Below are 14,866 nucleotides of genomic sequence, written 5' to 3' on the forward strand. Positions count from 1 at the left end.
TCGCTCTTGCTTCTCTCCAGTGATTTTACAAGAAGCTGTGAGTTTGGGGTGGGGTGACGGGGAACACAGTGCTTCTGGAAAGACCTATGAAACTTTCCGTCATCCTCTAATGACCTTCTAACTGTTCTGTTCCTGGTCAGCTCTCAGAAAGTTGAGTTTCTCTTAAGGAGGTCCCTTCTGGCACTGCAATGACTCCTGTGCTTGTCAGACGTGCCTGTGGGCTGTGGAGTGTGTTCTCCCCTTTCCCCCGCCCGCCACACCTGCCTTACAGGCACGCCTCGCAGTCACGCCGCCTCCGGCTGCCCTTGCCCCACAGCTGAGTGCTCAGTGAGGCAGGAGTTAGCCGTCCCAGGCCTTGCTCAGCACTCTTTGCAGAAGATTAAGTTAGACCTGCTATGAGAGTCTTGAAATATCCTACCCAGGCACTGCCTTTAGAGTAACTTCTCAAAATATCTCTCCGGGATAGATTCTGCACAGTTTACAGCTGTCTAAGAAATACATGTACAGGAAGCCCCTGAATAGATATTTTCATCGAAGTAGTGACTTGAGCAGAACGCCTCCCTTGCCTGTTCTGTAGGGGGTGTGCTCATGACCAGCCACATCCTTACATCCACGGTGGCTCTAATCTTTCGCTCTGTGCTGGGTATTTGAGGGATGGCAGTACTGAAAATTATTACAGTTACAAAATTGGCTGTAGAGAATGGATTTCTGAGTAAAAAAGGAATCATTCCTTGAATAATGATGCCCCACGTAACTTTTCCTTATGCAACTCTTACGTGTTCTCTGTTCTTGGTAAGACCCGTGGCTTCAGGGTTTAAGTCAGTTTTTCGCCCCTTTGGACCTAGGCTCTTTTCTGTCATATCTTGTGTCAGCCCTACAGTGTTGGAGACCTCCTCACCGGGGTCATGGGTGTATCCCAAGGTGTCTTCCTTCTCTCATGGGTTAATCTGAAACATTAGGTGATTGTCCTCAGATGGATTCCTAGAGCAGTCCTCGGGTTTTGTAAGAGAATAGATGTGGGGGCTGTTATTAGGGTGACGTTTCTGTACTTCCGCACCTCACTCTCTTAATGGCTTAAGTTTAGATTGCTGCTCTGCTTTGGTCCAAAGTGTGACTGAGAGAACGGATTTTTTTTTTTTTTCCCTCATTTTGAAGCAGCATCTCATTCTGTGTCCCAGGCTGGAGTACAGTGGTGCAATCAGAGCTCACCACAGCCTTGACCTACTGGGCTCAGTGATCTTCCTGCCTTAGCCCTCTGAGTAGCTAGGACTTCAGGTGTATGCCACCACGAGACCCGGCAAATTTTTTATTTTTTTATAGAGACGGGATCTTATTGTGTTGCCTGGGCTGGTCTCAAACTCCTGGCCTCAAGTCATCCTCTTGCCTCAGCCTCCCAAAGTGCTAGGATCACAGCCATGAGCCACTACGCCCAGCCTGAGAATTGATATTTGAAGAAGACACTTCTAAGACAAAGATGATTCCACTTCCTTTTCTTGCTCACAGCAAATGTTGCTAATAAATTGTGATTTTCTTTTCCTCATTGAACTGGGCCCGTCCTCTGACTCCTTCTCAGTGCCGTGCCAGAGGCCACAGTTACCAGCTAGTTATGGTTGATACTTAAGAGAAAATTGATCATATGTAACCTGGGCACGTGGGCTCTGTGTCTCTTCCTTTAGACAACCTGCAGCCTGTCATTGTATCAGCTAGGTTCAGCTCTTCTTTCATTCAGCAAACGTGGCCTGAGCATCTGAGCAGTGGATGGAAGGGTAACCCAGTGCCTGCTTCTCTGGCATGCCCGTTCTAGCTTGGAAACTGGATGTGTGCCTTTCCTGCAGCACAGGTGCCGCTCTGCTGTGGAAGCGTTGTTGCATGGGCTCACATGAGCCAGTGGAGGAATCTTCACTGGATTCATCCTGTACCTTAAACCATGAGCAGAAACTTCTCAAATCAAGAATTGTACTTTAGGTCAGGGATTCTCAACTGTGGCACTGTAGACGTTTTGAGCCAGATAATTCTTTGGGCGGGGGGTACTGTCTTGTGCATTGCAGGGTGTTTAATGGCAGCAGCCCTGGCCTCTACCTGCTAGATGCCATAGCACACCCCCACCCCAGTCATGATAAAATTGTCTCCAGGCATTGCCACATGTTCCCCAGGGAGCAAAATTGCTTTTCACCAAGAACCACTGCTTTGGGCAAGGGAAGAACAACAGCAAAGGCTGAGAGGCGTGAAATGTACAAATTGGCAAAATAAGCAGGTCTAGTAGAAGTGTTGGGGTGTGGGAGGGACGCTTGAGGCTGAAGTTGTAGAGTAGCTTGAGATCAGTTTGGGAAGGGCCTTGAATGCCATACTAAGAGGTTTGAAATTTATCCTATGGGTTGTACAAATCATGGGAGGTCAGGAGAGGCTGAGTGAAGCGGAAGGAAGGGCAGCCAGAGGCAGAAGCCAGTAGAGGAGGCTTTAAGCTGATCAGAGCTTAGGTGAAAGAGGATGCACTGAACATCACAGGCAGCATGGATCCTGGGTCCTTCCTCACCATTCCGTGTGTCTGGGGTGGGGTGGCCCCTGCTTCTGTTTCCACAGCTGGGTCTGACACTGGGCCAGGTTTGAGATCCACAGCCCCTGCTCTGATTGTAGCCGGGACGAGCAGGTTCCAGAGAGGAGATAGGAAAGGAACTGTTTGTTGCATCCCAATGTTAGGCTCTGAAATTCTACGAGAGTCCCCACAGAAATGGCCACATGAATATTTCTGTGTCTTCTGTTGTGAGATGTTGGTGAGGAAGTTGTAAGTTAATGTTTTTATAAAGTCCCTTCTTTAAGGACCATTCAACAAATCTGTCTGTAATTTAGTGCCAGGAAAATGCTGGTTTCAGCAGAGCTGTGATGCTGCCTTTGCACAGCCGCAGACGCTGATGGCTTGTTATCCCGGGTGTTGCTTTTTCTGCCTTGGTTTCCAGGCTCAGCTGGGTATTCTCTTCATCATAGGCATTTTGGTGTTCCACTCTCACGCCAGTTGCGTATGTGTCTTTCACCTTCGTCCCTTCTGTTCTTTTTTGGAGCCAGGTGGGAGCACCCAGTTGGATGGTGCCTTGCTGCACTCGCAGATTAGAATGGTCACCCCGACGTGATTACCCTGTCCCCAGCTCCCCAGCCCCCTGTGAACGTGTGCCACTGTGCACTCCCCTCCAGTGCTGTTTTGTGTGCCTATGTGTACTCTTCTCTCTTTTTGCTTCATTTAGTTTGACACTGTAATTGCAGAAGCGGCCAGCTTGATGTCCGGGAGCTGATCTCTCTCTACCCCTTCCTGTTGCCCACCTCCTCCTCCTTCACCCGGTCCCACCCTCCTCTTCATGAGTACGCAGACCTGAACCAGCTGACCCAGGGGGACCAGGAGAAGATGGCCAAGTGCAAACGCTTCCTCATGAGCTACCTGAACGAGGTCCGCAGCACAGAGGTAGCAAATGGCTACAAGGAGGACATCGACACAGCCTTGCTCAAACTGTACGCAGAGGCTGACCACGACAGCCTGCTGGACCTCCTGGTCACTGAGAACTTCTGTCTCCTGACAGACAGTGCCGCCTGGCTAGAGAAGCACAAAAAGTGAGTGCTCCCCTCCTGACACAACCAGGGCTTCCTGCCCTGCACCCTTACTGAGGCCCTTTGCTGAGGAGATCCTCGTGAAGTGACTTAGCCTTAGCCAGTGTGATGTTTGCGTTCCCAAGGACCTGTAGGTGATTGCCATGAAATCATAGTGACAGCAGATGCATGTGCTCCTCAGATGCCCTCTCTGTCACCACCATCTGCAGACCCCTTGAAGGGGTCTTGGAGGGCATTTGTTCTCACACCCATGCTTGAATGATCTGGAGTACAATTTGGAACTAGTAATGGGCTTTGTGAGTAAACGAAGTTATTTTTCTTTTTTTTTTTAATTACTATTTTTTTTTTGAGACGGAGTCTTGTTCTGTCACCCAGGCTGGAGTACAGTGGCGTGATCTCGGCTCACTGCAACCTCTGCCTCCTGGGTTCAGGCAGTTCTCCTGCCTCAGCCTCCCAAGTAGCTGGGAGTGAAGCAGAAGGAAGGGCACCACGCCCAGGTCGTTTTTGTATTTTTAGTAGAGACAGGATTTCACCATGTTGGCCAGGCTGGTCTAGAACGCCTGACTTAGGTGATCCGCTCGCCTCAGCCTCCCAAAGTGCTGGGATTACAGGGGTGAGCCACTACGCCCGGCCATGAAGTTATTTTTAATTTCCTTTATAGTTTGCTTCGTATTCACTTATGGGAGATGCCACATGTTTATTGGTAAAATTTACAGTGCATTTTAGTTACTGACTACTGAATTGAATAGATAGCTAAATAAATAGATTCAAAGGGAGGCTTCTTGATCTTGTTGATATATGGTATGGTTTTAAACTCTGCCTTCCTTGGCTGGACATGGGGGTTCATGCCTGTAATCCTAGCATTTTGGGAAGCCGAGGCAGGCAGATTGCTTGAGCCCAGGAGTTTGAGGCCAGCTTGGGCAACATAGTAAGATCTCGTCTGTACTAAAAATTAAAAAGAAATTAGCTGGGTGTGGTGGTGCACACCTGTGGTCCCAGCTACTCAGAAGGCTGAAGCAGGAAGATTGCTTGAACCCAGGAGGTTGAAGCTTCAGTGAGCAGTGATTGCACCATTGCATTCCAGCCTGGGGACAGAGCTAGACCCTGTCTCAAAAAAATAAAAAACCACCTTCCTTATGTGCATGAGTTAGTGGATGGCCTTATATATCGTGGGCTGTTAATGCATAGTGCCTGGCTTGGTTGGGAACAGCAGCTTCTCCATTCTGGGCAGCTAATACTTCGCCCAACCATTCTAGGCCTCAGTTTTCTTATCTTTAAAAATGAGAGGGGTTGGCTGATCCCTCAGCTCCACTTAGAGAACACAATTTTTTTTGGTCTATGATTTTTGTTAAGGATTCAAAACGACAAAAGCGTGGATGAACTCCCACAGAGACCCTGGGGTCACTGTGCTAGTGCCTGAGACGCCAGAGCCTTCCACATGGGTACTGGCCTTTTCAGCAGTTGCCATCAGCCACTCGGATATGCTGTGGAATCAGTGTTAGTTTTCTCAGGAGGCAGAAGTGACAAGGGATGGTGGGATCTGTAGAGTCAGCATGGCTTTCCAAAAGGTTGAGGAAAAGAGAAGGATTCATGTGGATGCCCCAGTATCTTGAGAGTGTGCCCTTGGAGGGAAGGAGCCTGACCTCCCGCTGGTCAGCCTTCTCCAGTTTCCTGCTGGGGAGGCGGACCAGGAGTGTGGCACCCTTGCAGACTTCGGGAGGGTGCTGAGGGCTCGCTGCCCAGGCAATGCCAATGCTATTGCCGATCTTTTCCATTTGTAGGTGAGGAGTTAGAGGCTGGGGAAGTTAACCTACTTGCTCAAGGTCAGAGAAGCTGGACTTGAAACCCAGGTTCTTGAACTCTGGGCACTCTCTCCCAGGACGCTCCCTGACTCTGTGGTCTGCGAGGCCCGGACACTAGCCCTTCCTGCTTGTTCCTCATGTCTGAAGCCCCTGCCCTCCTTCTCAGTCACTGCTTAGGCAGCGTAGCTTCTGCATATTCTTCTAGTACCTCATATGGGTTAATAGTAGTAGACCAAAGACATATGAAATTATATTAACATTTGAAGCAAATCGTAAAGCAATTCCAGATGTGATTTTTCCATAGTTTACTTTTTCAGCTCATCTTAGACTGGAATCAGATTCTTTTTGGAAGCTGACAGAGCATATATTTTTAGTATCATAAGTAAATATACAGAAATGAACATCCTTTGGTTGTTTGTTGTTGAACTACATGGGCATGCGCGCGCACACACACACACACACACGCACACATGTATTTTTTGAGACAGGGTCTCACTCCATCACCCAGGCTGGAGTGCAGTGGCACATTCAGGGCTCACTGCAGCCTCAACTTTCTGGGCTCAAGTGATTCTTATGCCTCAGCACCCCAAGTAGCAGGGACTACAGATGTGTACCCCACACCTGGCTAATTTTTTTGAGTATTTTAATAAAGATAGATCTCACTATGTCGTTGCCCAGGCTGGTCTTGAACTCCTGGGCTCAAGCCATCCACCCACCTTGGCCTTCCAAAGTGTTGGGATTACAGGCATGAGCCACTGCACCCAGCCTGAACTCGAGTTGAATAGAATATGGGGAGCTTGGAGTGGGAGGTGTCACTGTGTGAAGGTCGCCTCCAGGAGCTGATGAACACAAGTTGTACTTACCATGTTGTCCTGTTTCAGGTATTTTGCACTTGGACTGCTCTATCATTATAATAACCAAGACGCAGCTGCAGTTCAGGTGAGTTTAGTCGCGTTTCCACGTGATTTAAAAATCAGCACCGTGTAATACTTAGTGTTACTTTAAAAAAAATTCACAAGTTGAGAGAGACCACTTTTGCCTGATATACATCCTTTTATACAGAACAAAAATGATTCTGTTTTAGAAAGTGAATTCCTGGAGGAATGCTGGCCAAGAGTTTTCTTCTCTTTGTCTTTCCGTCTCCTTAAAGAACATTATCAAGACTGAGTTTTTGAAAACTTAAGAAATGAAAATATGATTTCTCACAGAGTCACAGTATATCACTGCCCTTACCAGAAAATGTAGGCAGTGAATGACAGTCGGATTCATCATTTCCACTGTTAGTGACGATCAGTGTTGCCAGTGAGCTGGGTAAGTTCTTATCCTTGGGTCACCTGTGACAAAACCACAGCTGGTGCACGCCAGCCCCTTGTCCAAGGCCATGCATCTGTGGTAGATCTGAGATCTGAACCGTGCTCCATTGGCCCGGCAGAGGTCCTGCACCCTGATCGAAATGGCATCGATTTATTAGCATTGTCACATTTTGTGTCTTACGTCTTGCTGCTGATCTTGAGAAAAGCCTCATCTCACAATCTCAGGAGACTTTCTCCCCTTCATTATTCGTTATGCATTTGTGCTGTACCATGTTGTTTCCTGGTGTGCCCTTTTGCTTTGTTTTGTGAGGGGCCAAGGGCATCAGCCATATTCACCAAGCTCAAGTCAACCTGATGACTCTGGCAAGGCTGAACATGTATTTAGTGTTGGATCACTTTGTGAGACTATCGTGGTAACCTGATTGCAGAGCAGAACAACAGCAGCAACGAAAAATGGGGTGGGGTGAATTAACATGTACCCAATGGCCAAGAGTAGATTTGGGTGTCAATGATAAAATTTTCATTTTCAAAAGCCTGGTGTTCTCAGAATTATAGCTTTATATAAGTATAGTAATAACCTTAGCAGAGCTGTAGAGAGGTAGATTTGCAAACTTGAAATGATATGGGATAAATCTCCATATGTGGTAGAAATGTATATAAAATGGCACATTTCAAGGTATGTGTGATTATTTGGTTTGGGGAATTCTGTGTTGACGAAACGAGTATCATAAAAAGTGTTCATATGCTGATATCAGAATTCCAGAATTCATATGCCACGCCTGTTTCTAGGCTCCTTCCTTGTGCTGTGGCTTGGAGGGGTGGTGTGGTGTGCGGGTAGGTGGGGCACGCCATGCAGGTAGTGCGGAAGGAACCCACGCAACCATCATCCTTTCCACGCCCACGTGATGCTGCCTCATTCCAGGGTCCTGAAAGTAAGCTTCGCTTAACATGGTAGAGAAGTTTCTGGCTGAAAAAGCAAAAGGCTTTTATCACTGAAGTCTATCCTGAGCTTCCTGTGCAAAAGACAGTGGGAACTCAGGGGACAGAGTCACCAAAGCTTTTTTAAAAGCACAGCATCTACCTATCACAGTCCAAAGGAGACTTCAAAATCAAGAATATCTGTGACGGAGAAGATAGAAACAGAGCCTGGCTTGTAAGTGAATCTTCTCTGTGTCAAGACGTTATGAGAGACTGTTTTGTTTATTTCATGAAGAAACATTTTTAATATATTCACCTCCCTGCATAAATTCTGTTTACTGTTATTGAGAAAGAAAAGAAAAAGAAAAAAAAAGAAAAGATAAAAGGAAAGAAAAGGAAAGAAAGAGAGAGGAACTGGGAGCTTTATTTTTTTTTATTTCTTGGACTTATGTCTTTTTACATTTGTTTATTTCTCCAAAAAAACTAAAATTTAAGCATTTACAGTTTTTCTAACTACTTTAATAGGTATTAAAAAGCCAAATAAGTAAACATATGTCATTTCTCAACTAATTCTAAGATACGTGCCTTTACGATTTTTTTCTTTTCTTTTTCTTTTTTTCTTTTTGATTCCTTTCCAGTTGTGGGTGAACATTGTGAATGGCGACGTCCAGGACTCCACACGCTCAGACCTGTATGAATACATCGTGGATTTTCTTACCTACTGCTTAGACGAGGAGCTAGTGTGGGCCTATGCTGATTGGGTCCTGCAGAAAAGTGAAGAGGTTTGTGCTTCATAAAAATGCGTTCTCTTTGGTTGGGGGAGGTGGTAAAAACAGGCACCAGAAACTTTGATTTTAGAGGGGAAAAGGAAGCTACATTTCAGCCTTCTCTGTTTTTTGTTGTTGATGTTGTTCCTCTTTTAATACCTTCCCTTGAGCTCTCTGGATTCTAGCTCTGGGGCAGTTCTGCATCTTGCTGCTGAGACATTCCATTGAGAATCCCCTTGCTGGGGCAAGTCACTTGTGTAGAAAAGCAAGACACATAGCCAGCTTGCATTTTTAGCGTCTTCTTAAGAACTTGTGTCTGTGAACCCCGCTCCTCGACCCCTCAGAAGTCTGACACTGCTGTTTTCTGGAGCAGGATTAGGTGGTTGCCCTGCAGGACTTGATCTTTGGGAGGAGGAAGCACCCAGACCTGGGCCACACCGGGCAGCCTGTTGCCCTCATCCCTGCTCCCACCACGGCCAACATGGAGCTGGTGGGCCTGGAGGAGGGAGGGGAGCCATGAGCAAGACTCGGCCCGTCTTGGAGGCTGAGAAATGCTGACAGTGAAAAAGCACCTGCTGGCTAGAGGGGAGGTAGCAGGCTCAGGACAGTATCCTTAGTAAAGCCCCACAGGTGACTGGGAAGAAGACAGCAGGCATGTCAGTTCTCATCGTGAAAAACGTATATGCTTCGGTGGCTCCCCTCAGAGAGACAAAATGAGCTTTCTGATGCAGGACTTTGGTCCTGAATGGAGAGTTTCTGAGTGCTGCATCTGCCTTTCTAAAACCTGAGTTGGAATAGATTCTCATATCTTCCGTGGTGCTGGCTTCCCTGGAAAATCAGAGCCAGGCACTTACACTTTGCATACTCGTTACTCCATCTTTACTTTGCCTCTGTGCATACGCCTGCAGAGCACATCCTGACCGGGCTCACACACGCCTGCAACATGGATCTCAGTGCCGTTGCAAGGTTTAGGCCTCTCCTAATGCTTATGGATGATAACAGCAGAACATACACGGAATTCAGTGTACTGCACGGTGAACAATCCCCTGACAAAGGTCATCACTTAAATATCACAGCAACCTCTCAGTGGGCATTAGCTACACATAAGGAAACTGAGGCTATAGTTGGTAGAGCTGGGACACAAATCCAGGCTTATAGAATCCAAAATTTGTACCGTCATACATGATATATGACTGTATTGGCCTTGTAGGGGGTGCGTGTGTGCGTGCACGTGATAGAACCTGCACATATAAGCGCTCGGGGGGTGCAGTGGAGAGCTGCTTTCCTGCCTGCCTCACTGTCCTTTCCTTGAACCAGGGGATTGGACCTGTGCCTCCACTTGATAGACACAGGAAGGCAGCCTGGAAACTCTCTCAGGAACTGGAGGCTCGGATCTCAGATTAACCATCTATCATAAATAACCCAGGGTGGATAATCCATGTTCAGAGAAGTGGGTTTACTGTACAGAAATTTCAGTACTTTTGATATCTTTTCACATACTGTTCGGCAACTGTCTATCCCTGTTCTCGGATGATCTTAATGTTATAAAATTGTTACTCCATGGTTTGTCAAAACCTGTCACCAATAAATGCTTTGTTCTTCAGTTTCCAATTTGCACGGGGGGTGTGAGGAGGGCTTCAGGGTATAGGCTGGCTTTTCTGTCTTGATTTTTTGCCCTCTGGCCTTTGACAGTGCTTCATGCTGGGCTGTTTTTCTCCATAATTATCTTTTTTAAACCACTGTATTGAGATATGATTGACATACAAAAAGCTGTGCATATTTAATGTATTATGTCATCATATTTTAAGTGATGATCTTATCCAAACTTGAATGTGCAGTGACCAAAATAAAGATGAAGAAAAGGTGGGTTTGAGAAGCACAGCAACTGTATTGTCGCTCCTCTTTCAGGTCGGAGTTCAGGTTTTCACCAAGAGACCTTTGGATGAACAGCAGAAGAACAGTTTCAATCCCGACGACATTATCAATTGCCTTAAAAAATACCCTAAAGCCCTTGTGAAGTATCTGGAACATCTTGTGATAGACAAGAGACTGCAGGTGAGCACTGCAGAACTTAGACTAAAGAGTGTGGGCTGGAGAGACGGAATTGAACTAGAGCACTTTTTGGCGTGTGGTTCTGTGTAATGTCTGTTCCCCGGGTGTGATCCATCCGTACTTGTTGAGGGTCTGATGGGGGCCTTGAGGCTTGGGGAAAGAGACCTGGACCAATAGGTAGCTTTATTTTTTTCTCCTTCCATCTCACCCCCACTTAACTTTCATTTTCCCTCTCTTTTCCTTATTTGTTATTATCCGTAAAGGAAATAAAGGGAGCTATACCTTTTTGTAGGTTATCTACATTCTGTGGCCCTTACTTCTCAAAATAAGAGGTGACTTTTTGTTCTATTCCCCAGTATCGTGGTTTCTGAGAGGGTTTTGATCCAGTGAGTGAGTGCCCAGCTCATGTCAGCGCAGCCCCGGGCTCTAAGCCCTGGCTGACCGGGGAGACCTTTGACTTTCCCACTTGAAAACACTGTCTGTCTGCTTGGCTCCCCCTGTTTCCTGCAGAAGGAAGAGTATCACACTCGCTTAGCTGTGCTCTACCTGGAAGAGGTGCTGCAGCAGAGGGCCTCCACCAGCGGCAAGGGCGCAGAGGCCTCCGAGACGCAGGCCAAGCTTCGGCGGCTGCTCCAGAAGTCCGATTTATACCGAGTTCACTTTCTCCTTGGTGAGGATGATCTCAGTGTTGTCTCCCTTTGGAAAAAACTCATATCAAGGGGGTGGGAGGAAGCAGAGAGAAGGGCTTTGGCACAGCTCCTGGGTGATTCCACAGGGTGATTCTTTGAGCCTCTTCTTTAAAAATATTTTTTTTAAATGAAGACAGGGTGTCGCTTTGTCACCCAGGCTGGTCTCAAACTCGTGGCCTCAAGTGATCCTCCTGCTTCTGTCTCCTAAGGTGCTGGGATTACAGGCATGAGCCACCACACCCAGTCTTTGCACCTCTTTTGACAGAGTCAGCCTCCCTGCAGGGAGAAATGAGGCTTCTTGTGCCTTTAAGATGGACTGTGCCTCTAGATGGACAGTGTCCTTTGACTGATGATGTTGGCGCTGCCCTGGTAGCTTTTAGACGTCTGTGTGTCTCTTGAGTGTCCTTATTGAATGTCAAAGCACTGAGTCATAGTTCCCTCTGATGACTTCAGTCTCTGATTGAGGCTTACAGCAGGCACGGCCCCCAGCAGCCCACTCCCAGGCTGCTTAAGGCTCAGGTCCCTTGAGCTCTAAGCAAGAAGGTTGTGCAGGTGTCTTGGAGGGGATTTGGGTTTCTGTTCCTCAGGGGTACGGAGACCACAGTTTCTGTATCGTGTAAAGTTCCACAGCGCAGCATGGTGCTTGCAACTGATAGAATTAACTAGTTTCTTGCCACATTCGACATAGAATTTCTGGATTTATACTCACTGGGGTTAGTGATGTGTTTTTCTTTAATGGCCTTTAATACCATTTTTGATAACAAAGCGTATCTAACACATGTGTTGTCTCCCTAAAGCACATCACAACCTCCCTGAGCTCAGGCGCGCTAGGCAGCACTTCAGCACTGTGCTGAAATCACCAACAAAAAGCACCAAAATGCAAAAAAGTGTGGCAAGAAATAGCCTGTGGAAAGGAAACGTGTAGGTAGTACAAGAACTGAAGCAAGGAGGGAGGGTGCTCCTTCTTTGGCCTCAGCTCTGCGTCAGGCTCTGTGCTTGTCGCAAATGACCTTAAAGTTGCTGCGAGTGTTGATTGGGAGGTTACAAATAAATTTCAGCGAGTAGATGACTTTGTCCATACAGAATCCACAAGTAATGAGGATTGACTAGTTGTGCCAGGCATAGGTCGAAACACTGAGGCTGGCTTATGACACGCAGTTTCCACAACAACCCTGTGAAGTGAGTCCCGTTTTTCCTCCATTTTTATGGAAGAGTGCACTGAAGCCCAGAGAGGTTACCCTGCTTGCCACAGGTCACACAGCCCATGAGTGGTAGAGCCAGAACACAGGTGTGGGTTGGTATTTCATGTGACCAGCACACACTGGTCCTGGCTTGCACCCGCACCTACATTAGGACTTCCGTGACGATCCAGCGTGCGACCTCTGTTCACTCACCGTCCCTGACTGGTCAGTGCCAGGGTGTCCCGGCTATTAAATATTTTTACTCACTCCTGACTTACCCTTTTGCCTTTACAGATCTCCTTATAAAACTCTCAGGCCAGCCACAAGTGTGTGGTTCAATGTTTGCGTTCTGCCAGCTTTTCTGAGTGTGTAGAGTTGTGTCACTGTGCATTGAGGATATGAAAATGGATGACACTTAGTCCTGGTCCTCAGAGACTCAGTTTAATGGGAATGCAGATAAGGGCAGGTACAGTTCTGGAAGGGCCGAGGAACCCACGAGCCGTGCCTTGGGGTGGAGGGGTCAGAGGCAGCCTCGCGGAAGAGGCCCTGTATGAGCAGTCATTAGGTGTAAGTCTGGGCTTGCAGGTAGCACAGGGAGCTTTCAGGCAATGGGGGTATCCCCCGCAGCACTGTGGGAGGGGCACTGGAATCCAAGGATACGTAATTTTGTATCCTTTCTTAGTTAGGTGACTTGGGGAGATGTCAGTCTAGGGAAGTTGTAAAAACGATTCCAGCCCAACCTATCCACTCGGGGTGGCTGTGGGAGTCAAATATAAATGAGATGATAGATGTAGAAGTGTAAGTCACCACAATGATCTTTTTTTAACTGTCTTTGCACCTCTCCTGGGGCCTTAACTATGGCTGCCACTTAGTAATTATTTGCTGGCCTTCCACTGTGAGGATGAAGGCGTTGCCTATTGTGGCTTCTGTGTCTGGTGTTATAAGGGATGTACCTTGTAGGGCCAGCCCTTTGCTACACAGCTAACAATGTCTGCCATGTTCTTCAGGCCTGAGGGATAGCCAAGATTCAAATGCCTGTAATTTGATTATTAGCCTTGACCCTGAACTAAGGGTCGTCCTCATAATATTTCTTTGCAGTAGGAAGAGATCTTATAATCTCCTGAGGATGTAAAAACAGATGAGACTCACTTCTGGTCCTTAGAGACTCAGAGTTTAATTGCAATGCAGATAAGGGCTGGTGCAGTTCTAGACGGGATGGGGTGGGAAGTTACTCATGGGGTAGGAAGCAAGGTGACTTTGCCAGTGAGACACAGCCCTCTGAGGGTAGGGCCTTGGTCAGGAATGACACTTTGGGTTATGTCATTTTCCTTAGGACCTGGAAGCTTAATTGCAGGTGAAAAAAAACAAAAAATCCTATTATTGGCAATCTTTTGTTGAATAATGTAGAGATGGATTTTGAATAATATGAGTTCATATTCCATTTAATGAAATCTACTTAAAATGGGAATAAAGGGGTTCAGCACACCTTTTGGGGGAAGTAGTGTTTGTTAGGAGTTTATCTATTTTAGTCAAAAGATACTGTCCTGGGAGGATAGGAGTGATGATGGAGTGACTGGAGACCTGGAAGGCTGATACTCACTGAGCCACTGGGCCTTTCTGAGGTTGTGGTTCATTTGTTCTGTTCATCCTCTGAACACTGGAAAAAGGAATTATTCTGTGGTCCAGCTATACTTTTGAGTAGAGTCTGCCTTCTGTTTTACTAACACCCGGATTCACAGTGTGAAAATGCAGGAAAAGCTTCCCTCAGTCATCTGGGGGGCAGCATCTGGCATTGTGAGGGAGCCAGGTCAACTTTTCCCCTTCTGAAGCCCAGAGCAGCAAGGAGGCCAGTCGCTGGGCGGGTGGCCGGCGGTCCCCTTTCTTTCTGAGCCGTGGATTCTGTCTCACAGAGAGGCTGCGGGGAGCTGGGCTGCCCATGGAGAGCGCCATCCTGCACGGGAAGCTGGGCGAGCACGAGAAGGCACTGCATATCCTGGTGCATGAGCTGCGGGACTTCGCAGCGGCTGAAGACTACTGCCTGTGGTGCTCCGAGGGCCGAGACCCACCCCACCGCCAGCACCTCTTCCACACGCTGCTGGCCATCTACCTGCGTGCTGGCCCTGCCGCCCACGAGCTGGCCGTGGCTGCTGTGGACCTGCTGAACCACCACGCCACGGAATTTGATGCCGCCCAGGTGCTGCAGATGCTGCCTGACACCTGGTCAGTGCAGCTCCTGTGCCCATTCCTGATGGGGGCCATGAGGGACAGCGTCCATGCCAGGAGGACCATGCAGGTGGCTCTCGGCCTGGCCAGGTCTGAGAACTTAATCTACACCTACGATAAGGTGAGTGCCGGCCCTCACGAGCTGCTTCCTGGTCAGTCAACATTGCATTGAAGGTAGATTTTACTGATGGGAAAATAGTCTTTGCTGGTTTTTCTTTCTGTCTGTCTCTGACTACAACACATCAATATCTGGTCCTACTCATAGACACTGAGGTCTGTGTGAGCAGAGGCAGAGGCTGGGCTGGTAGGTGTAACATCAGTGTAATT

General features: G+C 47.6%; 1 protein-coding gene across 1 annotated transcript in view; it reads left to right on the forward strand.

Moving 5' to 3' along the window:
• The window catches only part of TGFBRAP1 (transforming growth factor, beta receptor associated protein 1), a 42,965-nt gene that overhangs the window by 23,425 nt on the left and 4,674 nt on the right, over positions 1-14,866 (forward strand). Inside the window, exons 5-10 of the mRNA XM_011969561.1 lie at positions 3,256-3,597; positions 6,278-6,335; positions 8,266-8,409; positions 10,303-10,449; positions 10,957-11,116; positions 14,227-14,660. Of these exons, the coding sequence (XP_011824951.1) occupies positions 3,256-3,597; positions 6,278-6,335; positions 8,266-8,409; positions 10,303-10,449; positions 10,957-11,116; positions 14,227-14,660 (1,285 nt within the window). The remainder of the gene's footprint in view (positions 1-3,255; positions 3,598-6,277; positions 6,336-8,265; positions 8,410-10,302; positions 10,450-10,956; positions 11,117-14,226; positions 14,661-14,866) is intronic.

The sequence above is a fragment of the Mandrillus leucophaeus genome, unplaced genomic scaffold, assembly GCF_000951045.1.
Source record: "Mandrillus leucophaeus isolate KB7577 unplaced genomic scaffold, Mleu.le_1.0 Scaffold9, whole genome shotgun sequence".
NCBI lineage: Eukaryota > Metazoa > Chordata > Mammalia > Primates > Cercopithecidae > Mandrillus > Mandrillus leucophaeus.